Genomic DNA, 26,083 nt, shown 5'->3' with positions numbered 1-26,083 from the left:
GTCGGGGAACTAAGATCCCATGTGCCTCGCAGCCAAAAAACCAAAACATAGAAGAGAAACAATATTCTAACAAATTCAATAAAGACTTAAAAAAAAATAGTCCACATCAAAAAAATAAAAAAAATAAAAAAAAGAAGTGGTACTGAGCATTTTATAATATATGCATATTTTTAAACCAGGGCACTTATGAGCCTCTCCATTTTTTTCAATAAGCATTAATAATATTTCCAGTTTTTATTTTCATGTTCTGCATTGCAACCCTATACTTTTTAATATGAAGTTTTATGTTTCACTGTAAACCTCAGTTGACCCTAAAAGTTTTTAAATGCATCAATTCTAACATCAGGGTGATCGAAAATAAGTCAGATCTTAGTACTTAAGATAATAATACGAAACTATACACACAGCTATGAAAAGCAGATTTCAAATTGCATGAATTAATTGAATGAATTTTAAAGTAATGAATTCAAAAAAATTTTTACCTAGCACTAGACAGGTAAAGTACATAAAGCAATCGTCAAGAGAGTTCAAGCAAACATAAAATCAAGGCCAGTTTACTCATTTCAGAAAGATAAGGTTTTTGGGGGTTTTTTTTTCTCTTTTAACCAAAACTTGATTTCAGAAACAAGAATGAGCAAGACATTTTAGAGCAGAGAGTGTATGGCCCTTATTTACTACTCTGGTATACAAAAGTTATCCATTTCCCAAAGCTTTCTGGACACAGCACCAACATACAGATGTTACAATTAAATTCAATTAAATCCTGTCACTAAAAGCCCACACTTCATATTTATAACCAAGAGTAAAGAAAAAAAGGAGGATTCTTAAGGAACATTTTGTCCAATCAAAAGAATACCTTCTATTTTTACTAGTGGGTATGCCATACCAAGCCTCGGTAAACTATAGAAATCATTATGCCAGAAGAGAAAACTAGTGCAGTGTCCTATATTGATTATGAGAGATTTTGATTATATTTATTTCTGATTATTTTTCTCTGGAGGAATCAGCATACCAGGGAATAACATTCAGTTAGCATGAAAAAGAATCTACAGACACCAAGCAGAAAGAGCCTTCCTAACTCTCCTGCATTCTTCCTTTTACTTAGTCTGAGATGGAAGAAGAGAGAAAGAAGGAAATGTTTGAGGAGCAAATCAATGTAATTTAAAAACTGTAGAAACCATACTCATTCAGCGTGTGTGTGTGTGTACGTGCACATCTTTGCTTAGTACTATGATGTGCTACCCATGTGGGTAAGCCTCCGTTCATCATAATATCCAGTCTGTCATAGGCAGAAGCTGTCTGGTTGTGAATGCGATGCATTTATGCCAGGGAACAGGTGGAGGAACAGATGACATCTGGTGCAGCACTTTTCAGGACCCTCAGCTCTTCATTGATCTGGATGGAGTTCATCAGCGTAATGACCGCTCTGGCTCTTCACTTCTGTGTACTTCTACCCCCACAACTGAGGGCACCTCATGCATTCTTGCAGTATCACCCACCAGAGTCCCACACTTTGGAGTTTATCTTGTTCCAAGACAACGGGCATATAAAATCCTGTCATATGAATTCTGGGTCATATGCAGCTGTTCCTTTCTGTCACCATATGCAGCTTTGGACAGCAATCCTATTTGGTCTCCCAGTTGATCCCCTGCATGATATTCCATCCCTTCCCAAATTTAGCTTCACCAGTATTCCCTGAGAACAGAATCCAGCCACTGAGGGGGGGCACAGTTTTATGGCCATGTCTTTGCTCCAGGATATAGAGTGTTTATGTGCTTGGAACTTTACCTGCTGTTTTCTGCCAGACATCTGCAAAATCCCTGACAGTCCCCATTTGATACCACTTCTTTCACTCTACTTTAATAGTGCTTATTGCTGGACTTCTCTGAGATCTACAACTTTCTGCAGCAGCTCTCTTGTCTTTTGTCACTCTTGGGTCCCCAAAATTCCATCAGCCAAACTTAACATGTTGTCTCCCAAGACACTCTGGACCAACTGGCCTGATTTCATCCCTTTTCCTTGCCTCTGTGTCTGTCATTCCTCTGGTCCAGCCTCTTCAGCCCATGTGGATTTCATATTTGCAGAGTCTACCTTTCCAGCCCTAGCAAGAGAATCCAACCCATACTGCTTCCCTTAGCCTCCTGATTCTGAAACTTACTTGGCAAAATGACATTGGACTTGATATTCTACTAGTTTCTTCTACTTGTCCCCAGATCCTTACCTACCTATTTCTGACCTAGACATGTTAACTCATTCTAATTCCTGAGGGCTGTCATTGGCTGTCATTTTGGCACTCTTTACCTTGATTTAAGCTGATTAAATTGAGTGAACAGTGCAAAAAGGAGAGAGAGAGACTGGGTTTTCCATTCTCATTACCACTCTTTGAATCTAGGGACCTTTACTTCATTCTGCATTACTGACAAAGCATTAAAGTCATCCTCACTAATTGTTTCCTGCCATAGTTTATACTTCACAGTGTTGTCAAGTTCACAGTGCCAAGGAGTATAAACATGAAATTCTTAATACTACGCCTTAAAACTTCTCTCTCAGTAAAATCTTTTTCTTCACTCAAACATTTCTTTACATATTTACACATCATTTTTCCTTGCTGCTTTTCTATGAAGAAAAAATTGACCCTGCTACATTTTAAAACCAAACCCCAACCTATGTTCCTGATCCAATTTCTTTCCATCTTATCTGTCCACCTATCTAATAAGCATGTTCCTGGATACCTAACATATAAAGACCTTGCAATAAACTTGGAAGATGCAAAGATGACTAAAACATGATTGGAGCACTTGAGGAGCTCAAAATCTAGTGGAGGACAGACATTCATAAACAGATTATTATGAACACAGTGTGATACCTACTATGATGGAGGGATTGGCTAAAGAACATAGACTGAGAGTTGGAAAAAGGCTTAGAGCCCTTTACATTTGTGTTTCACAGAATATCAAATGTCGATGTATTAATTTTGATGTGTTAATTGACATACTAATTTTCTGTCCCATTCAGTAATGGGAAAAACAATAAAATTTGTTGAGCATCTAGTTCTGTACTAGGCATCATGCAGTATAAGGAAAGCTGGGTTGGGGTGGAGAGGTGGCTGTACCTGTTATGAAGGCAATAAATATTTTTCAATTACTTTCATTAAATTTTACTGTTATGCATGTTTCTAAAAAAATCTAAGGTCGCTGTGTTACATTTTGTTTTCCATAAAACTTATAATAAGAAGATGATAAAATTTATGGAATATAATTATATTTACTTTCCTTACCTATCTGTCATTATGAAACACCTAGATTTTTAATATAATTTATGAAATATTTCAGATTTCATTGTTATTTCATGTTTACATGATTTTGCTATAGCTGTCTTGTGCCAAAGGTAGCAAAAATGCAGAAACATGAAAACTAATTATACAATAAATTCAGCTAACAGAAAAAAATCTTTCTTTAAAATAAATAGCTCAATGTTAGTGGTATGGCTGCAGTAATAAACAGAAGTTATGTGAAATGCCAAAAAATAAAATAAAGGACTTTGATTTTTAAACGCTTAAATACATTAGCTTTTGTTAGGCCTAGAGTTGTTGGGCAAGCAGAATTTCTTTAAAAACATTCAGAAGTTGCTTAATTATGTTACTTTTCATTTGAAGATTGAAAGTGTTTTGAGGGCATATTGCACAACTGAATACACAGTGTCAATATTACTGGAGAAAATCTACCCAGCCCTCACCTCCACATACTTCTTAAGAAGTGAAAACAAATACGAAGACAATATAATATCCAAATTTAACAAAAGTTAACATCATGCCATATTTACTTCGTATATATATATTACATGTTTATACATGTAATAAACACCTATTTATAGTGACAGGTACATTACCAAAATGTATTTACTCAAAGAAAACTGGGAACCTGTATGATCAAGAAAAATCATACACAAAAAAGAGAGTGAGGAAGAAAGTAAAAGAATCCCTCAATAGACTTACCATTGTTAAAGACATTGAGTCAGACTTTACAGCTTTCAAAAAACATGTACCCTCTGTGTTTCATGAAATATTCCACAAAAAAAAAAAAGAGAGAAAAAAGCTTCCCAAATTCTTTTATGACATCATGGTTTCCTGTTACTAAAACTGAATGAAAGTACAAGAAAGGAAATGATTTAGAATCTCACTTGTAAAATGGAAGAGTCTTAAATAGAACATTACTAAATGGAATCCATCAAGGTTTAAATATGTTTACTAATAAAGAAGAATTCATCCCAGGAATGTATAAAAGGATCAAATTTAAAAAAAGAAAACACTCAAAAAAATCTACTAATGTTATCCCCAAGATAGAAAATTAAATGTGAAGAATATATATATCTTGCTGGTAGGAATGTAAATTGATTAAATCATTTTGGAAATTGTTCAGCTTATTTATAAAATTGCACATTCATGTACTCTACAACCAAAAAATTCTACTTATAGGTACATGATCACAAAATTTCTGAGTACTGTGTATGTATACCAGGAGACAAGTACAAGAAGGTTCATAGCATTGATTTTTTTCTAATTTTTTATTTTTATACAACTTTTTTTTTAAGAAAGATATTCACCATGCATTTCTTCTTTAGATCTTTTTTAAAATTTTATTTATTTATTTTTATATTTATTTTTGGCTGTGTTGGGTCTTCATTTCTGTGCGAGGGCTTTCTCTAGTTGCTGCAAGTGGGGGCCACTCTTCATCGCGGTGCGGGGGCCTCTCACTGTCGTGGCCTCTCTTGTTGTGGAGCACAGGCTCCAGACGCGCAGGCTCAGTAGTTGTGGCTCACTGGCCTAGTTGCTCTGGGGCATGTGGGATCTTCCCAGACCAGGGCTCGAACCCATGTCCCCTGCATTGGCAGGCAGATTCTCAACCACTGTGCTACCAGGGAAGCCCTTATACAACTTTTAACATTTATACTTCATTTACACTTATTACAAAATGTAGGCTATAATGCCCATGTTGTACAATACATCCTTGTAACCTACTTTTTTTTTTTTTTTGCGGTACGTGGGCCTCTCACTGTTGTGGTCTCTCCCGTTGTGGAGCACAGGCTCCAGACATGCAGGCTCAGCAGCCATTGCTCACCGGCCTAGCCGCTGCGTGGCATGTGGGATCTTCCCAGACCAGGGCACAAACCCGTGTCCCCTGCATCGGCAGGCGGACTCTCAACCACTGCGCCACCAGGGAAGCCCTTTGTAGCCTATTTTACACCCAATAGATTGTACCTGCCACTCCCCCACCCCTGTATTTCCCCTCCCCTCTCTCTCCCCACTGGTAACCACTAGTCTGTTCTCTATATCTGTGAGTCTCATAACATTGATTTTAAAAGATAAAACTGGAAATAATCAAATACTCGTATCAGTAGAATAGGTAAATATATTGTCTTATATGTGCACATGGAAAATTACACAGTTGTTAAAATAAATATGCTTTATAAACATATAGATAAATCTTAGTAATATAATATTGAATGAAAAAGGCAAGTCCCAAAAGATTACTATATGTCATTTTTTATGAATTTTATAAACACTGAAAACTAAATATTATTTAGAGGTCCTTTCATATCTAATAAAACTGTGCTTGAAAAAGCAAGGAAGTAATGGGAAATGTAAGACTGAATAACCTTGGTTCAGAGAAGCAGAAAGACAGTGGAAGACACCCACATAGGTATTGGCAGTTTATAGTGCTTGGGTTGCTTGGGTTTGCGGCTGTTCAGTATATATTAATTAATTAAAGGAGAAATCTGTATAATCATCTCAATATGAATAGACATATAATTTAATAATATTCAACACCTGTTCATAATTTTTAAATTCAGAAACAAACAATAGATGGGAAAGTCCTTAATCTAATAAAATATCTCTTTAAAAAACAATATCAAAAAGCATTCTCAGTGCAGAAATGTTAGACACATTCTTTTAATGTCTGAATTTTTATTGTTGGGTTACTTCTTTTTTTTTTACTTTAAATTTTTAAAATTTTATTATGGTAAGAGCACTTAACATGAGATCTAGCCTTTTAAATTTTGAAGCAATTTTTAAGTCAGCCATACTGTTTTGTTTTGTTTTGTTTAACATCTTTATTGGAGTATAACTGCTTTATGGTGTGTTAGTTTCTGCTATATAACAAAGTGAATCCATCTTGAAAATACATGATGTTGTTGTGACCTGAAAGTTTTCAAGAGAATATGTTATTTCAGAATGCTTCTTCACAATTTAACTTTCAGTCTCCCCAACAATAGTGACGTGTGTTGCTCCTAAAGCATACTCTCTACCTGATCGTTTTTGTCACTTGCTGTAACTTGTTAAAGAAAGTGTTTCTCTACAAAGGGGTTGGAGACAATGCATTATAAGGCCACACTTTTTCAGAATACAGGGTATTAAAAAGCATATCTGGTATGTTTGCCATTAGTTTTTTTGTCCTAAACATCTTTGCTATAAGCATTTTTGCCACATTTTCACAGCATAAATAATTAGCCGTGAGACAATTTGCTATGAAAGATAAAATAACTGGTTGACAGTTTGGGGTTTGACAGTTTGGTTTCAACTGGTCGAAATGCGTTAGTGTTTCTTCCAGGCAGTGACGTTGTGGGTGGCTTTATCAAGCTGACAGATGAGGATGATTTGCCCCAGGAGTTGGTTCCTTATTTTGAAACACTTTGCATTGGAGTAGGAGGAGGCCTAGGCCAAGGGCCTGGAAGGTACAGAGTTGACTGACCACATTTCCCACAGGACTTTGGAACATCTATCAATGGACATATAACAGTATGTCAAGAACCAACAACAGTATAGAGGCTTTCACAATAGGATACAAAGGTCAGATACAAATATGCATCCTAGTATTTGGAAACAGATACCTCTCTTAATGAAGGAAGAAGTTTTAGCAAAAAAGAAACAAGTGTGATGCCCAATAAAGAGACAAATCAACAAGCAAGAAAAAAAAAGATAACTATGAATGAAAAACTTGGAAGATAAGTGCGTAGGTACAACCCACAAAAAAAATGTTACTTGCACAGTATTGCTATGAAACTACACACATTTTAAATGTGTTCAAATATTTTCTATTTCATAATAAAGTCTTTTTAATTTTGTTACTCATTTTTATGCATAGTTTATGTCCTTTTTATTTTTTTATTGTTTTATTTTTATGTCCTTTTTAATGTCCCTCTTTTTAGTTATTTTTATCTTTTATGGCAAAATTGCCTTACAGCCAATTAGTTATGTGGTAGAAATGTCTGCAGCAAAGATGTCTACAGCAAAGATACTTATGGCAAAAGTACCTAGAACCATTTAAAAGGTAGTAGATTATATTTGTGGGCTCTGTCCTAAGTGTCCCCTAAAGGGAGACTTGGAGAAGTCATTTGTGTTGGGCGAATAGTGATTCTGTTTACCATATAGATGTGTCAAAGCTTATTTTCTGATTTATAAACTAACAGGTATTTCAGCATTTCTTGAAATGTACCAGATTTTTCCGTGATGGGAAAAACATGTCAAAATAAGCTGTTTAGGTATGACAAGCCACAAGATAAGAGACAAATCTTGTGAGCTGGTTGAGGATGAACCTTTTTTTAACTTTTGTTTTTATACTTCCCTGCTGACTGGTTCCACTGTAAATAACTTTCTAAAATTATACATTTAGTGTTATTCTATCTAATAATTTCTACATGATACCTCTTTTCTTTAAATCAGTGTTTGAATTTCATTAAAATATCTTTGGATTTCAGGATCCTTAAGCACTTATATCAAATAAAAGGGAGTTATACCTCAATTTTTTGTTTTTCACTTCTTTTTTTCAAATTATGTTTAAAATGTCAGAAGCTTTGCACCTGAAGTCTCAGATGGGATATCAAAGATAGTTATTGCAAAGATGTTCAGCCATTGGGGGATGTCTCATGAAATTCTTCACTTAAATCTATAACTGGGCCTTCAGTGAAGTGAGGTATAACTTGGAGAGTTTTAAAAATCTTGAACACATATGCAAAAAAAATAAGTACGTTTAATAAAATGAGTTTGTTTCAAGTGATTTATTAATTCCATACCTAATTTAACACTGGGTTTATAAGCTATTTTACAGGAATAGAAAATATAGTGCATGAATAGTTTTAGAGTTAAAGAATGTGATTTTAAAAATATGAGATTGTTTGGAGCTGACTGCACAAAGAAATGAACCCTTGTTCTGAGACAGGAATATGTACGAGAGTCCCTTAAATAAAGTGCCACTTCTAGAAAGAAGGAGAGCGTGAGCATCTTGTTCACATGCAATCAAGAAGAACATATTTTTTGTGTGATGAATTGGGAGATTGGGATTGACATATATACACTAATATGTAGAAAATGGATAACTAATAAGAACCTGCTGTATAAAAATATGAATAAAATAAAATTCAAAAAAAACATATTTTTTGAAAGTTGTATACCCTATACTTGAACCATATCATTATAACTGTTAGGCATATACCTATTGGGGCCTTCATTAAAGATATATCCAGGCCATATTGTACTGTGGGGCTTAATTAAAATATGTTCATCAGATACTATTCAGATTTTATCAGCATTCAGCACCCAGTTTTATATTTTTCCACGTAATAAGCTCAAAAGACCTTGGATACGGTGTTAAGGAGAATAAATAGGAGATTAATATTGGGACCTAAAGGAAAATCTTGATGAGACTGGGATTTCAAGTTCAGCTTATTTCAAATAAGCTGTTCCTTATTTCCACTTGGGAGCAAAACAAATGGAAATTAATGTCAATAACGGTGAGGAATATAGATAAGACATTTTACCATAAATAAATATAAAGAAATAAAACATGTTGGCTTTATGCATATTCAATGAGGGGCTCTAACTGTGGCTTCTAATGAGGCTCTCAAAGATGACAGTTATAATTTGTGGTGACTGGAGTTTTGATGAGCTAGATAGCCCTGCCTGCCATTTCCACCAGAGTCGGGCTTGTCCTTCTTATACAAATAAAATGCTGACAGTGTTACTATGTATTTGAATGAAAATAATTTGTATCCTTATTATCCATACTATATGTACACTCTGGACAAAAGATTTTTTTAATAAGTAGCCCTTTAAGGCAGTCCACTTTCTGTGTCAATGGCTCTTAACCCTGTAATCTGCAGTCAGTTCTCTTCCTCATGAGCCATGTCCCACCCTTTCCTTTCCAATCACTTCAGAGCAATGTGCTAATGGGCTGTTTTTCAACTGTTGACATTGATGGTCCATTTTCCCAAACCATCCTGATTCCTGAGAGGCCATGCCCCTTTCTACTTTCTTTTGCAAGGACAAGGGTAGAAAAATTACATCTAGGTTTCTTTACATTGTTGTTTTAGCCTAAAAATCAATCACGATAAAACGTGCACAGGTCCAGTTAAGACTGAAAAATCTAGAATTAAGGCTCGCATGATCTGATGAAACAAAAATGTACAGGACTCTACAGATGATTTACAAATTGTGGGAATTGCAAAGCTTTATATCAACATAAAATGCACAGCTCCTTCAAGCAAGCATGGTACATAAAAATATGTTGTGCGTTCTTGTCAACTTTCCTACCTTTCATGGGCCTCTGAATATTTAAGATATGCAATGTGATTTGCCGTTGCAGCATACTGTATGCTATGGATGTTTTCTTTTGAGAGTTCTCATGATTTTCATTTATTTGTCACAGAACAAGATTTATGTAAATATGCATATTGACATACATATTTGTGTATAGATGTTTTGTGCTTGTAAATGTCAGTCTATAAGATATATAATGGTTATACAAAACACAGATGCTTTTGATAAACTTATTATTCAGTGAAGTAGTTGTCAACAGCTCTTTCAAGTCAACAACCAATCAAATTCTGGCTACTGAAGTGCATGCCAGTTCAATGAATCTTTAGCTTTACAAAGAGATGCTGACAGTTTCTACGTAGGCTCTCCTCTCACTGTGCTTTCAAAACCACTAAATAAAAAACTATTTCAATTCCTACTTAAAAGTTGTATTATTATTTTCTAAATTATATGCATAAATTTACCAGTAATTTTCTTTGTTTTCTACTTCATTTGGGCTTTGTCACTGCTATAATAAAGTACCTAAATAACATTTATTGGATATTATCATGCTGTTTGATCAAAGACTTGTATTAAGTCTCCATTAACCTATTAATAATTACTCTATCAATTACAGACTAATTCAATTAGTCACCACCCTGAATTATTGTTTGTGGAATAAATCAAAGTTCCCAGCCTAATCAAAATCAGGCTTGAAAGGTAAATAAAGAAGATATGTTAGTTCTACTTTCTCAGGGTGATCTTATTTTTGATGAACTCAGCAGAAAATCACTTTTAGTAGCCTAATGAGAAAAGTATGATTCTTTTCCCTAAAAATTTTCTGAGTTTCATATTTTTCTTCACATATGTTTTAGTGTTTCTGATATAGGTTTTGGAGAAATTGGGTAATAGCTTACCTGTTAATTTGATGTCAGTTTTAGTTACTTGTAACTATAATTGTTTGAGAATATTTTTTCAAAACAAAATTTGTATAGAATATTACAAAAATCTGCTCATTAAAAAGCAGAAAATCAAGTTATTTTAATTTCTCTTTATATATCATGATTTAAGTAAATATAAGGGCATTTGATTAAATCCTTATAATAGTATTTTATTAACTCTAAATGTTTATAATTTTGGTTGTTTTTATATTTTTTTAATTTAAGTATAGTTGATTTACAGTGTTTCAGGTGTACAGTAAGTTGATTCAGTTTTATATATATATATATATTTACATATATATGTATATATGCTTTTTCAGATTCTTTTCCATTATAAGTTATTATAAGATATTGAATATAATTCCCTGTGCTATATAGTAGGCCCTTGTTGTTTATCTATTTATATACAGTAGTGTGTATATGTTAATCCCAAATTCCCAATTTATCCCACCCCCCTCCCTTTTCCCTTTGGTAACCATAAGTTTGTTTTCTGTATGTGAGTCTGTTTCTGTTTTATAAATAAGTTCATTTGTATCATTTTTTTTAGACTCCACATATAAGTGATATTATATGACATTTGTCTCTGAATAACTTCACTTAGTATGATAATCTCTAGGTCCATCCATGTTGCTGCAAATGGCATTATTTCATTCTTTTTTATGGCTGAATAATATTCCATTCTATATATACACCACATCTTCTTTATCCATTCATCTGTCAGTGGACATTTAGGTTGCTTCCATGTCTTCACTATTGTAAATAGTGCCACTATGAACATTGGGGTGCATGTATCTTTTCAAATTAGAGTTTTTATCTTTTTCAGATATATGCCCAGAAGTGGGATTGCTGGATCATATGGTAACTCTAGTTTTTAAGGAACTTCCATACTGTTCACCACCAACTTACACTCCCATCAATGGTGTGGGAGTGTTCCCTTTTCTCCATACCCTCTCTGGTATTTATTATTTGTAGACTTCTTGATGATGGCCATTCTGACTGTTATGAGGTGGTACTTCATTGTAGTTTTGATTCATATTTCTCTAACAATTAGCGATGTTGAGCATCTTTTCATGTGCCTGTTGGCCATCTGTATGTCTTCTTTGGAAAAATGTCTGTTTAGTTGCTCTGCCCATTTGTTGATTGGGTTGTTTGGTTTTTGATATTGAGCTGTATGAGCTGTTTGTATATTTTCGAAATTAATCCCTTGTTGGGTGCATCGTTTGCAAGTATTTTTCTCCCATTCCGTAGGTTGTCTTTTTGTTTTATTTGTGGTTTCTTTTTCTGTGCAAAAGCTTTCAAGTTTAATTAGGTCCCTTTTGCTTATTTTTGCTTTTATTTCCTTTACTCTAGGAGAGGGATCCAAGAAACTGTTGCTGTGATTTATGTCAAAGACTGTTCTTCCTATGTTTTCCTCTAGGAGTTTAATAGTATCCAGTCTTACATGTAGGTCTTTAGTCCATTTTGAGTTGATTTTTGCATGGGATTTTAGAGAATGTTCTAATTTCATTCTTTTACAAGTAGCTGTCCAGTTTTCCCAGACTGCTTATTGAAGAGACTGTCCTTTCTCCATTGTATATTCTTGCCTCCTTTGTCATAGGTTAATTGACCACAATTGATCATAAGTGCAGGGTTTTCTGGGCTCTCTATCCTGTTCTATTGATCTATGTGTCTGTTTTTGTGCCAGTACCATACTGTTTTGATCACTGTAGCTTTGTAGTATAATCTGAAATCAGGGTGCATAATTCCTCCAGCTCTGTTCTTCTTTCTCAAGATTGTTTTGGCTATTTGGGGTCATTTGTGTTTCCATACAACTTTTGAAATTTTTTGTTCTAGTTCTGCGAAAAATGCCAGTGGTAGTTTGATAGGGATTGCACTGAAGCTGTAGATTGCTTTGGATAGTAGAGTCATTTTCACAATGTTGATTCTTCCAATCCAAGAACATGGTATATCTCTCCATCTGTTTGTATCATCTTTAATTTCTTTCATCAGTGTCTTGTAGTTTTCTGCATACAGGTGTTTTGTCAAATCATCATAGTTGGACTTTCATTTAGAACTATTTTTACATAGAGAGTTTTAGTGAAGCCTGAATGAATTTTCTCAAACCTTTTTGTGAGAACTACATTTGAAAGGTTCCTCTAGAGCTGCAAAAGCAGACCTGATTTTAAATGTTCCTATGTTGAGCTTACCAGGAAATCACTTACATTATTTTATTACATTCAACTTCTCAATTTTGACTGCCACAAACTTTGATTCCCTTACCATCATCCATACAGTACGCATACAAATATAAGCCAGTCGGTGACTTTCCAGGCTCTGGGCAGAGTTTCCTGTAACTACAGTGTGAGGATTCCAACATCTGAATCAGAACAGGGGTGGCCAAGACCCAGAGGCTGCCCTGTCGACCGAGGGACCTGAGGTCACTTTACCACAGCCAGAGACTGCAAGCTGTGGTCAGCACTCTACTTCCCAATGTCCCATCACACCCATTTACCCCATAATGCAAACCTGGAAAAGTGGAATAGAGTACATGTTGGCTACATGTTAGCTCACTGAATCCTAAAATATGAAGCCATTCATTCATTATATACTTATTGAAATACCTTGTGTATGCCAGGTGCACAGTGAACAACAGAGACAAAGTTGCCTGCCACTGTGATTTTACTTGTGATAGGAGAATGCTTTGGATTTTGTATTATCAGGAAAATAGGTTATCCTTCCTGTATGTAGAGGATAAACAGCAAGAGTAGGAGAGGTTCATCCTGCAGACCAGCTAAGCTATACTGCCTAAATGTCTGCTAGACCTTGTTAATAAGACCTTTGGCAGTGTTTATATCTGAAGGTCAGTAAGAATTCATAAAACAGCCTGATATATGGTGAGAGACAATGGGGAATGCTTATGACCAGTGTGCTGCCAAACACCAGGACTATTCTGTCTCTGTTCAAGTAAGGGAAAATAATACAAGATTATATCGGGCTTATTTTTTAATATGCAGAACAAGAAAAGGATAGAAATTACTCAAAAGCTATGATGAAAACTGTAAAAGTAGAAAATTTTTTACAGAAACAAATTATTAGTAGAATATATATAAAGATATTTTTTCCTTGAGTAATAGAATGAGACCAAAGTTGAGATGATGAGGGAGGGATCTTAAATTATGTATTTCAAGGAAATTAAAAAAATTAGCAGTGGAAATTCCATTATCAAAAATAAAATGCAGGGCTTCCCTGGTGGCGCAGTGGTCGAGAGTCCGCCTGCCGATGCAGGGGACACGGGTTTGTGCCCCGGTCCGGGAAGATCCCACATGCTGCGGAGCGGCTGGGCCCATGAGCCATGGCCGCTGAGCCTGTGCGTCCGGAGCCTGTGCTCTGCAACGGGAGAGGCCGCAACAGTGAGAGGCCCGTGTACCACAAAAAAAAATAAAATAAAATAAAATGCAGGGCTTCCCCGGTGGTGCAGTGGTTAAGAATCCGCCTGCCAATGAAGGGGACACGGGTTCAAGCCCTGGTCCAGGAAGATCCCACATGTCGCGGAGCAACTAAGCCCTTGCGCCACAACTACTGAGCCTGCACTCTAGAGCCTGTGAGCCACAACTACTGAGCCCGTGTGCCTAGAGCCTGAGCTCAGCAGCAAGAGAAGCCACAGCAATGAGAAGCCAATGCACTGCAACAAACAGTAGCCCCCGCTCACTGCAACTAGAGGAAACCATGTGCAGCAATGAAGACCCAATGCAGCCAAAAATAAATAAATAAATTTATTTTTTTTAAATCCATAATATTGAGGATAAAGTGAAGAAACTCTGAAAATACAAAGGAGAATAATATTTTTAAATGATGAGTGAGAAAATATTATAAATAGGAAAAATTAGAAGTAAAGAGCTAGTCTTTGGATAATTGACCTTCTAGTGGGAGACACTAAAAGAAGCAGAAGCAACATTTTAAAATATAAGACCAGAAAACCTTTGAGCACACTTCCCTGTATCTGTGAGACTGTTACACAGCCATTACAAAGTATTATTATTTAGATATAAAAATATACACATGCAAATTATAAAACCACATTCATACTGTGAGCTTATTTTCATGAAGATAGATATATGGGAATAGGAAATGTCTGCAAATATGAATATTAAGAGGTCAACAAGAATTAACTCTAGATAATAGAGTTTTGGTTATTTTATCTGGATTTCTTGTATCTCTTCATGCCATCTGAAATAATCACAACTGTTTATTACTTTTATGTTTAGGCAATAAACCTATTTTCCATATTCTCTGACCAAATTCTATTAATTTATCCTATGTATTGGGTTAGCCAAAAAGTTCATTTGGATTTTTCCATAAGATGTTATGGAAAAACCCAAACAAACTTTTTGCCCAACCCAATAAATGAGATTATGTGGCCAAATGAAAGGACTAGGATTTTATGAAAGTTTTAATTTTAATTAAAATTTAAGGATACAGGGAGGAACAAATGTTTTACAGTAAATAAATGATTGTGATAAACTCTTGAAATGACTTGTTAGGATAAAAAAAAAGTCTTAAAAATAGTTTATTGACTTAGAGAATTACTAGTGAAATATTAAGAAAAAAAAGGAATAAATTGACCTGCAAATGTGGACTAAAGTGCAACCAACACCTGGTAACCAATAATATTGTTCAAATGCCAAATATAACAAATTTGTCTAAAATATCCACATTTAAGGGGTATGAAAATCATTGATTGTATCTGATGGTAAGACAGAGCTGTTTTTTAATATTCTCTGTATTTCTCAATTTTTATTCTTAGCATGTATTTTATATTGAGAAAGATTATTAAAATAACAATATTAAATATAAAATATTCATAATTATGCTGCATCCCATCCTTAGTTAAGATAAGCAGTTGAACTACCTGCATGACTCTAAACAAACTCTTTTAAAAAGTTCATAGTCATGAGCTGACAGCAATCATGGGGTGCAGCTCAGATTGACATATGCAGTTGTTTATGTTATAATTGTAGATAATTGTTAAATATGGAATGATCTCAATTTTGAATCCAGGGCAGATGATTCCTGGATATTTGGAATGTCTACAATATGTCTGATATGCTGCAAAACACGCTCCTGAGCATAAAAAGTTTGTTCATGGCATCAAACATGTATCATGCTTGGTTTTACATGTAAAAGGCACACTAGAAAACATCAATAAAACAGAACATTCCCTCTCTCTTTGAAAGGTTATTTTATAGTATATATTTTTTGTACTAGTGTTTATAATTTTAAAATGCAATATGGGAAAAGCAATTGCTTTATTAAATTTTTTTTAAATATTATTGGAAACTAAAACTGTTTTTAGTAAGAGGAGGAATGCAATCATGGGTGCTGGAATGAGTGTATTATGAGGCCTCAATAGTATTTTAAGGATTCTAAATCCATAACCTTAGAGCTACTAAATTGTATGAGATACAAGGACTGGATAATATTTCATCATAAGTTGATCACATTGACTAGTTAGCCTGCAAATATGGAGTAAAAGTGTGACCAGTATCTGATAACCATAAATGTTGTCCAAATGTCAAGTATAGTTAATTACAGGCATACCTTGGAGATATTGTGGGATCAATTCCAGACCTGTGCAATAAAGCAAGTCACGTGAATTTTTCTGTTTTCCAGTGCATATAAAAGTTATGTTTATATACTGTAGTCTATTAAGCGTGTGATGGCATTAGGTCTAAAAATATAACATGACATACCTTAGTTAAAAAATATTACTAAAAAATACTCATCTTCTGAGACTTTAGTGAGTCATAATAGTAACATCAAAGATCACTGATCACAGATCACCATAACAAATATAACAATGAAAAGTTTGAAATATTGCAAGTACCAAAATGTGACACAGAAACACAAAGTGAGCAAGTGCCGTTGGAGAAATGGTGCGATAGACTTGCTCAACACAGGGTTACCACAAACCTTCAGTACATAAGAAACGCAATATTTGGGAAATGCAATAAAACAAAGTATGCCTTTATGTGCTTTAAATGTAGCTACGATTATATAGAATTTTTTTCATGTAATGTTAAGGTAAAAACTTCTATATTGAAACCAAAAAGTCTAAATATTTTGCCTATAATTTAATTATTAAATATAGATAATTATATTAGCTTCAAAGTTATTTCCGCTTAATGAGTTAATTTTACAAAGCTCCTTGAAGTTATAAAATATATAATCCAAAATAACTGATATAACATAAAAGCAAAAACTAGAGCATTGTAGATGCAGCAGAGCACCATATTTCTGTGATAAATCTCTTTGGTCTTTTTGTTCACTTTTTTTAAAAACCTATTTATTTCACTTTTCATTTATTTCACCCTTTTAAGAACATCTCCATGAAAATCAGCAGACTTTCCTTGGTCTGCCTTGTCTCCTCCCAGGGAGCCATCTGTCAGGGTGTTATGCAGATAATCTGAAATGTAGTTCATCTTGACCTTTTTCAAACAAATGCTCTTAGTTTTTCTACACTGTTTTTCTAAGCTAGACACTCTAAAAATATGTATGCTTTGCTAAAACATTGTAGGATGTTTTACAACAAAATAAAGGTATATTCCTACATAACACTCATGCAATACTTTTTTCTTTACTTATATATCATTTAAGCCTCTTTCTATATAGATCCTTCTTTTTTCACTCTTACAATTAAAGGAAAACAAATCACCCACTATAATTTGGAGTCTAATTTTCTCTTAATATTTTTTAATTTAATTTTTATTTTATATTGTAGTATAGTTGATTTACAATGGTGTGTTAGTTTCAGGTGTACCACAAAGTGATTCAGTTATAAATATACATATATCCATTCTTTCCCAGATTCGTTGCCTATATAGGTTTTTACAGAATATTGAGTAGAGTTCCCTGTGCTATATAGTAGGTCCTTGCTGATTATCTATTTTATATATAGTAGTGTGTATATGTTAATCCCAAACTCCTACTTTATCCCTCCCCCCACCTTTCTGCTTTGATAACCATAAGTTTGTTTTGAAGTCTGTGAGTCTGTTTGTTTCATAAATAAGTTCCTTTGTATCATTTCTTTTGGATTTCACATATAAGTGATATCATAAGATATTTGTCTTTGTCTGACTTACTCCATTTAGTATGATAATCTCCAGGTCCATCCATGTTACTGCAAATGGCATTATTTCACTCTTTTTTATGGTTGAGTAATATTCCATTGTATATATGTACCACATCTTTATTCATTTCTCTATCAGTGGACATTTATGTTGCTTCCATGTCTTGGCTATTTTAAATAATGCTGCCCTGAACATTGGGGTGCATGTATCTTTTCAAATTGGAGTTTTCTCCAGATATACCCAGGAGTGGGATTGATGGATCATATGGTAACTCTATTTTCAGTTTTTTGAGGAACACTCAATACTGTTCTCCATAGTGACTGTACCAATTTACATTCCCACCAACAGTGTAGGATGTTTCCTTTTTCTCCAAACCCTGTCCAGCATTTATTATTTGAAGACATTTTGATGATGGGCATTCTGACCAATGTGAGGTGATACCTCATTGTATTTTTGATTCACATCTCTCTGACAATTAGCGATGTTGAGCGTCTTTTCATGTGCTTTTTGGCCATCTGTATGTCTTCTTTGGAGAAATGTCTATTTAGCTCTTCTGCCCATTGTTTTGACTTGGTGTTTGTTGTTTTGATATTGAACTGCATGAGCTGTTTATATATTTTGGAGATTAAGCACTTTTTGGTCGCATCATTTGCAAATATTTTCTCCCATTCTGTGGGTTGTCCTTTCATTTTGTTTATGGTTTCCTTTGGTGTGCAAAAGCTTTTAAGTTTAATTAGGTCCCATTTGTTTATTTTTGTTTTTATTTTCATACTCTAGGAAACGGATCAAAGAAGATATTGCTGCAATTTATTTCAAAGAGTGTTCTGCCTGTGTTTTCCTCTAAGAATTTTGTAGTATCCACTTTTACATTTAGGTCTTTAATCCATTTTGAGTTTATTTTTGTGTAAGGTGTTAGAGAATATTCTAATTTCATTCTTTTACATGTAGCTGTCCAGTTTCCCCAGCACCACTTATTGAAGAGACTGTCTCTGCTCCATTGTATATTCTTGCCTCCTTTGTTGTAGATTAATTGACCATAGGTGCCTGGGTTTATTTCTGGGCCTTCTATCCTGTTCCATTGATCTATATTTCTCTTTCTCTGCCAGTACCACACTGTTTTGATGACTGTAGCTTTGTAGTATAGTCTGAAGTCAGGGAGCCTGATTACTCCAGCCTCCATTTTTCTTTCTTAGGATTGCTTTGGCTATATGGGCTCTTTTCTGTTTCCACACAAAATTTTTTGGTCTAAGTCTGTGAAAGATGCCATTGGTAATTTGATAGGGATTGCATTGCATATGTAGATTTTATTGGGAGTAGAGTCATTTTCACAATATTGATTCTTCCAATCCAAGAACATGGTATATCTTTTCATCTGTTTGTGTCATCTTCAATTTCTTTCATCAGCATCTTATAGTTTTCAGAGTACAGGTCTTTTACCTCCTTAAGTAGGTTTATTCCTAAGTATTTTATTCTTTTTGATGTGATGGTAAATGGATTGTTTCCTTAATTTCTCTTTCTGATCTTTGGTTGTTAGTATATAGAAATGCAACAAATTTCTGTGTATTACTTTTGTATCCTGCAACTTTACCTTCATTGATTAGGCTCTAGTAGTTTTCTGGTAGCATCTTTAGGATTTTCTATGTATAGTATCATGTCATCTGCAAAGGAGTGACAGCTTTAATTCTTCTTTTCCGATTTGGATTCCTTTTTCTTCCCTGATTGCTGTGGCTAAAACTTCCAAAACTATGTTGAAAAACTTTCAAAACTATGTTGAATAAGAGTGGTGAGAGTGGACAACCTTGTCTTGTTCCTGGTCTTAGACGAAATGCTTTCAGTTTTTCACTATTGAGAACAGTGTTGGCTCTGGGTTTGTCATATATGGCCCCTATTATGTTGAGGAAAGTTCCCTCTATGCCTACTTTCTGGAGGGTTTTTCTCATAAATAGGTGTTGAATTTTGTCCCCCAGATTTATTTATTGTTTTATTGTTAACAGAGTTTTAATACTCCTATATATTGTTTTACACACTTATATATTAACTCATCTTATCCTCATAATATCCTTAAAATCCTAATAAAGGGACTATTCTTATTTTTTCAAATGAGGATATTGAGCTGTAGAGAGGTAAAGTAGCTTGCCCAAAGGCATATAGCTAGTAAGGGTAAAGCCAGTTTGTGAACCCAGACCATTCAGCTCTACTAGAATAGGCTGGCTTTCACAATCACATTCCTGAAGATTGGAGAGGATTTTCAACTAGTTGCCTTCCCAATAAAAATTGTTGGTACAACTATGATGATGTTTCCTTAACCAGTAATGCCACGTAGAAAAACAAGAGGAAAGCAGCTAGCATTTTCTGCTGTGATACACTGCAGCATCCTTAGCCACGGGTTGGTTTTGTCTGCAGAACATACTTCGGAAGTAGCTCCAGCTTAATCCAGAAAAACCTTTATTGAGGGCAGTTACATGTTGGGTACTTTTAATACAGATCCTGACACGAAGTTCAGTGCATTAAGCCAAATGTCTACCCATGTCCCAGCTTAGTGCCCTAAATAACCTGCTCTATCTGAGCCAAACCTTGGGATGTGAGGGTCTAAAATAGCAGAATCATATTTGCAGTATAACTTTAACTCAGAAAATCTGCAAGAGGACAGAGTGGTCCTGGGCCAGGGGTAGGCATAGGTCCAGAAGAGTGGGCTTTTCTGGGATCATCCTGCATGATGAACATGAGAGTGATGTGTCCTTCCAGTGTGTTGCAGAGTGAGATCTGTACATCCCTGTTGTAACAACCTCATGTTAAGTGTGGGATGCTGATTATTTTTATACTGAAAGAAGGCTTGCTTAGGCCTGGTGTTCTAAGTTTATAATGTAGCAAATTTTAGGACCAAATCCAGCTTGAAACAGATTGCTGACTATTTAAATCAAGGAGTTGACTTAACTGGAACAAAAAAGAAAAACATTTCTGGATCAAAAAAAAAAGCTGGAGAATGGGAGCTGTTAAAGTGGGAGAAAAACAGATCTGTTAGAAAGAGCCAAGACACACAACTTAAGGAGAAAACATCTCCACCCAGCAGGAAACCCTGACTTTAAGAAATGCCACTGAAAGAGAGATGCTCCAAGGCTCCTCACTGCATCATCTTAGCTTAGGACTCATAGACATTTAGGCACTGAAGAATCCACTGGAGGTATTCTTGGTGTCAGTTTGAGTGCCTGTATGTTTACAGCCTTGATGACAACACAGTGACTCAGAGTACTGTAAGACTTTTTTTCCATTTATTGAGTGTCAGCAACATTAAGAGCACTTTGAAGACCAGTGGCTAGGCCTAGACGTTTTTGCACAATTAGACTTGGATTTAGTACAGCAACAGCAATCCATATTTTTAAGCCCAGACAGCTAAAGAACAGAGAGGAAATTCATGTTTAAAGACAGGGCTCTCATAATACTGTAAAGCCTGGATTGCTTTTGTTTGGAGCTTACAGTGGCTATACATTTGATGAGTGTGGTGAGAAAGCTTTGAGATTCTTCAGAAATTTCTGAAATAGTCACAAAGAATGGGAAGAAATCATTGAGTGAGAATCCATATGCGGAACTTTGAATCAGAAAGACATGGATTTGAATCTGGGATCCTCCCTTTACTGACTATTGATCTTTGTGTTACATGTCATGTTATGTTACCTCCCTAGCAACTGTTCCCTCTAAAGTGGAGATGATATCCTACCAGAAAAGAGTATTAAGAGGAGTCACTGAAGACATACCACAAAGCATTTAGCATTATGTGAGGCAGCAACAGTTTCCTTCCCAGGATATCATAATTTTGCCATCCTGCATTGCCGCTGGACACGCAAGATATTTTAAGTGACATAATACGTGTTTGGAAAGTAGTAACAACACTATATTTTTATAACTTTTTATAAACTTTCTACAATGTTTTAATAAAGCATTAAGGGTGGTTTTCTGTCTTAATCCATTGTCCAGCTTGAGCCTAATGTCTTTGATGAATGTTACAAAAAGAGGGCAAAAAGCCCATGTGAATTTTTTAAGAAATATAATCCTATGCCATGAAACATTGGGAACTTTTTCATATCTTTATTGATGAGCATCTTTGTCACTTAATATGGTCTATTCAATGCAGTCTCCCTAGACCCCTCTTCTCATTGATGGCCTGCATCTGACCCATGACTGTCTATTTGTTACAAACATCTCTCAGGATGGAGAACCTGAAATAGAAACAAAAGGTCATAGTGGTTGAAAGCCACTAAGGTCACACATGAGATCATGACAGTTGAAGATGATAAGATCAAGGATGTAGCAGTGCACTTAGTCATAGGAAGTAGGAAGAAGTAGGTGGCTATTGTGGGAGGAGAGAGGAAGCTATAGATCAAGGAACATTAGTACAACAAATGGTAAAGGTCTTAATAAGAATTGTCCACATGGAAAACAAAGTTTCCTATAATTTTTCTTTTAATTAGCATCATAAGATATAAGAAAAGATGCATGAGTTAGAGAACAAAGAGGGGAAATACTAAACTATTCAATGTTATGTATTCTTCTTTGACGAAAATCATTCCTATATTTTGCATTTCAGTGTTGCAGTTGATGAATTTAATGCTTACTAAATCACTGTGGGTCTTACGCCCTTTAATATATATATTGCAACAATGAGCACATTGTGAGCACAGATCCCACAAGTCATGGATGCATATTTTAATTGTCTCTCATTTTTAAAGAATACTTGACTTCCTCCTCAACAGTTTTAGGGTTGTAGTTTTCTGAAAGATGATTTTCATTGGCCAATGATTACTATTACTCAATTATATATAAATGAACTGATTAAAATTCATGGAAACAGGGTTGACTTTTTAATGCTTAATTAGGAAACATCAGATTTTTTTGTTCCTGATATGTACACAGCTATAATTTTTATTACTATAAAATTGACCAATAAAGTCAGAAAATTAATTTATAAGCACAGACTCTGGGAGATGATGATCAGTCTCAAGAAGATCAGCCTTGCCAGTTCTGTACTATCTCAATTACACAAAAACCACATGCTAGATGAGTCAGTTTAATATAAAATTGATTGGTAGACTGAAAAGACCGCCACTTTATTTTAAAATGCTCAAAATGGTTGTTCAGATTTTCAGCCAGGTTTGCCCAGTGGCATAATCAAAATCACAAGCCAATAATAGACTCAGTCTTCTATTTCAAAATACAAATAATCAAGTGGGTTTTTGGCTTTAGCATATGTATTTCTTAATCTCCTGAGTTCAAAAGAACTGCAAATTTATAATGGACTCTATCGTGGCATTTGAATTATGTCTTTTCCTTTTTGTAGGTGGATCTTCTGGTCCCTACCAAAGTGACTGGCATTATTACACAAGGAGCTAAAGATTTTGGTCATGTGCAGTTTGTAGGCTCCTACAAACTAGCTTACAGCAATGATGGGGAACACTGGACAGTATACCAGGATGAAAAGCAAAGAAAAGATAAGGTAAGTCATTCTGGTGGTTTGATGACATACAGAAGTAGAGGATCAAATTGTTTAACATTTTTTATTCCTTGATTATTTTGATAATTAGGAATTGTAGAATTATAATTATAGAAGTGAACAGATTTGGTGATTATATTAGTTCATTGAAATTAAAATAGGGATGTTTCTTAGCTCAGTTTCCTTGATTGTGTTTTAATTCATGGATTAATGAATTTGACCTGTAAAATCTCGGTTTTAATATTATAATGATCAGTATATATTGATGCACTTAACCTTCTACACCATACGATCTCTAATTGTTTTCCTAAAAGTTCTTACTATGTTGAACATCTTTGTATCTACTGGTAGCTACTGGTCTGAATGTCTGTGGGATTCTGGAGAATGAAAGTGTTCAAGGGTAATATCAATAACTAATTGGATCAGATGTTAAAATATGGCCTTAGATTAATGAAATTGAATTTGTTGCTTAGACTCTATGCAAAGAACTGTACCTTTCTGAAGACATCAGTAGAAACGTAATCTCTTATTTCAGTGATTTGGGGGAAAATATAATACACCTTCATACATGTTAAGCATTTCTGAGTTAATAATGATTTTTCCATTTTATGTAATGCCTTTATTTCCTTACTGTTGTTGTATTATTAACCAATAGAAAGGTTGGGAATATCTTTCTTTCTTCAAGTATGCAAGGTAGAGAATTTAATTTTCCCAGAAATACCGAGACTGGAGTGACTATTTCAATGAGACTATAAAGTATGATTTCAGTTCACACAAAATTTATTTTAGGGGAGATGTGTTTTAGGTTAAGATTACAAAACCACAAGTCTTTAACTTTTAATGTCTTAGAATATGCCCATTATCATCTCAGGACAGACATATTCACTTAACATCTCAGAACACACACACATTTTGCGTTTTAACATCTCAGAAATTGGTGTATCTCAATGTCACAATCTAATAGCCCTTACTATTTTCTAGAAGAATGTAAAATAATGGCATGTTTTATAATCAGTGGCTTCTTAGATTGAATGAATATTGGGTATTTTGTAACAATGTCTTCAAATTTTTTTAGCTGTAGACAAGTATCTGCTATGATTTATAGCAAATAACTATTTCAGTTCTTGTTTTCACCTTTTACAGTAGGCATTTTGATGTGTAAAGAATGCAAATATATTCCATAAGATGAAATTTTCTAAACTTCATAAATTATACAGTTCTTGAAATTAATTTTAAGATAAGTATTCTCATCTATAATCCATGTACAATATTCACTGAAAAGCACATTTGTAATATTTAAATCCTTATATAAGTTGATTTAGGGAAGAAGTGTAAACCATTGTGCTGGTGAAATACTTCTTGTCTCCATTTATATTAAGCATATGATTTAATGATTATTTGTGAATCATTTTTAAAATTTCCCTAATTGATAGACTGGACATTGTTATTTATGCATTTTATTTCATTATCTCAGTCTGAAATGTACATAAAACCTTTGTGTCAAGTTGGCCAAGTGATTAGATAGTGTTGTTCAGGTTTTCTGTATCCTCCCTGATTTTCCAGTTACTTGTACTAAAAATTCCAGAGAGAGCAATGTGGAAATCTCCAACTCTAACCATTGATTTCTCTATTTCTCCTGGCAGTTATTGGTATTTGCTTCATGTATTTTGAAAGTCTGTTGAAAGACATATGAATGATTAGGGTTGTAATGTCCTCTTAATCAAAAAACTCTTTTATCATTAGAAAATGACCTTCTTTATTCCTGGTGGTAGTTTTGCTCTGAAACCTACTTTGCTGCTATTCATAGAGGTACTCTAGATTTCTTTTGATTAGTACTACATTGGTATATGTTTTCTCCATCCTTTTACTTCTAACTATTTCTACTTTATATTTAAAATGCACTTTTTCTATGCAGCATATAGTTGTTTCCTTTTTTCCAATTCAACTATCTCTGCTTTTAACTGGAGCACTTAGACCATTTATATTTATATGAGTATTGAAGTAATTGGGTATAAATCTATCATCTTGCTATTTATTTGCTATATGTCTCACCTTTCCTTTCATTTTTTCCTATTTTCAGCCTTCTTTTGAATTAATTGAATTTTTTAGTTATTCCATTGTGCTTCATTTGTTGACTTACTTGCTATAACTTTTTTTTGTTATTTTAGTCACTGCTTTAGGTTTTATAATATACATTTTAAACTTATCGAGTCTACCTTCAAATTAATGTAGAGCCCCAGAAACATACCTCCATAAGCACAAGCAAAATAGATTATAGTTATAAATCCATGTACTTAAGAGCCACACTTACTATAACACATGATTTTGCCATTCCCGAAATAAGTCTTATTGTAAAGAAAGAAAAAAACTCCCACTAGGCAAGTTGGAAAGTCATGAGAGTAAACTGACATGTTCAGTGTAAAGGATGTAAGCCAGATTCCTCATGTGAGACAGTAAGTCATGTCATCTATCCAATGTAAAATTTCTGAAAAAATAAACCATTTTAGAATTATAAATATGACAGTTGGCTAAACTCAGTCAATATAACTGGTAGTTTTAAAATTAAATTTAGCCAGTCTGTTTTTAATATTATAATTAGTTTGGTACATTGAAGAAAAGCCTTAATAAGTTTACTATTTATTACCAAAGGAAACAACTAACACCAATAAACAATACATAGAATGCTGCAGTTGCTATTATAATAAAGAAATACTTTGAAGGAAATGCAGGACATAAACATCTCCATTCCTACAGAGAAGGGAATTTTATAAAATAAATGAGAAAATGGATTCCATGAGTTCTTTCAGCAGTTGGAAATACAGGCATTTTACACACACACACACACACACACACACACACACACATATATACACATATATATCCCAATCAAAATATATGTTTATAAATATACACAAGTAATTATTGTGCTTTGTTGTTATTACTATTATTACTAGGAATTTAGGTATAATTTCATATATTCTTT

General features: G+C 34.3%; 1 protein-coding gene across 2 annotated transcripts in view; it reads left to right on the top strand.

The window, feature by feature from the left end:
• Window positions 1-26,083, top strand: part of EDIL3 (EGF like repeats and discoidin domains 3) — a gene marked incomplete at both ends in the record, with an annotated part of 427,613 nt that overhangs the window by 362,379 nt on the left and 39,151 nt on the right. For both annotated transcript variants that reach the window (XM_082652203.1, XM_082652202.1), the window contains one exon: window positions 22,948-23,103. In XM_082652203.1, the coding sequence (XP_082508329.1) occupies window positions 22,948-23,103 (156 nt within the window). The remainder of the gene's footprint in view (window positions 1-22,947; window positions 23,104-26,083) is intronic.

This window comes from Grampus griseus (assembly GCF_964374135.1).
Source record: "Grampus griseus genome assembly, chromosome: 3".
NCBI classification, from domain to species: domain Eukaryota; kingdom Metazoa; phylum Chordata; class Mammalia; order Artiodactyla; family Delphinidae; genus Grampus; species Grampus griseus.
This window is presented reverse-complemented; position numbering and strand designations above follow the sequence as displayed.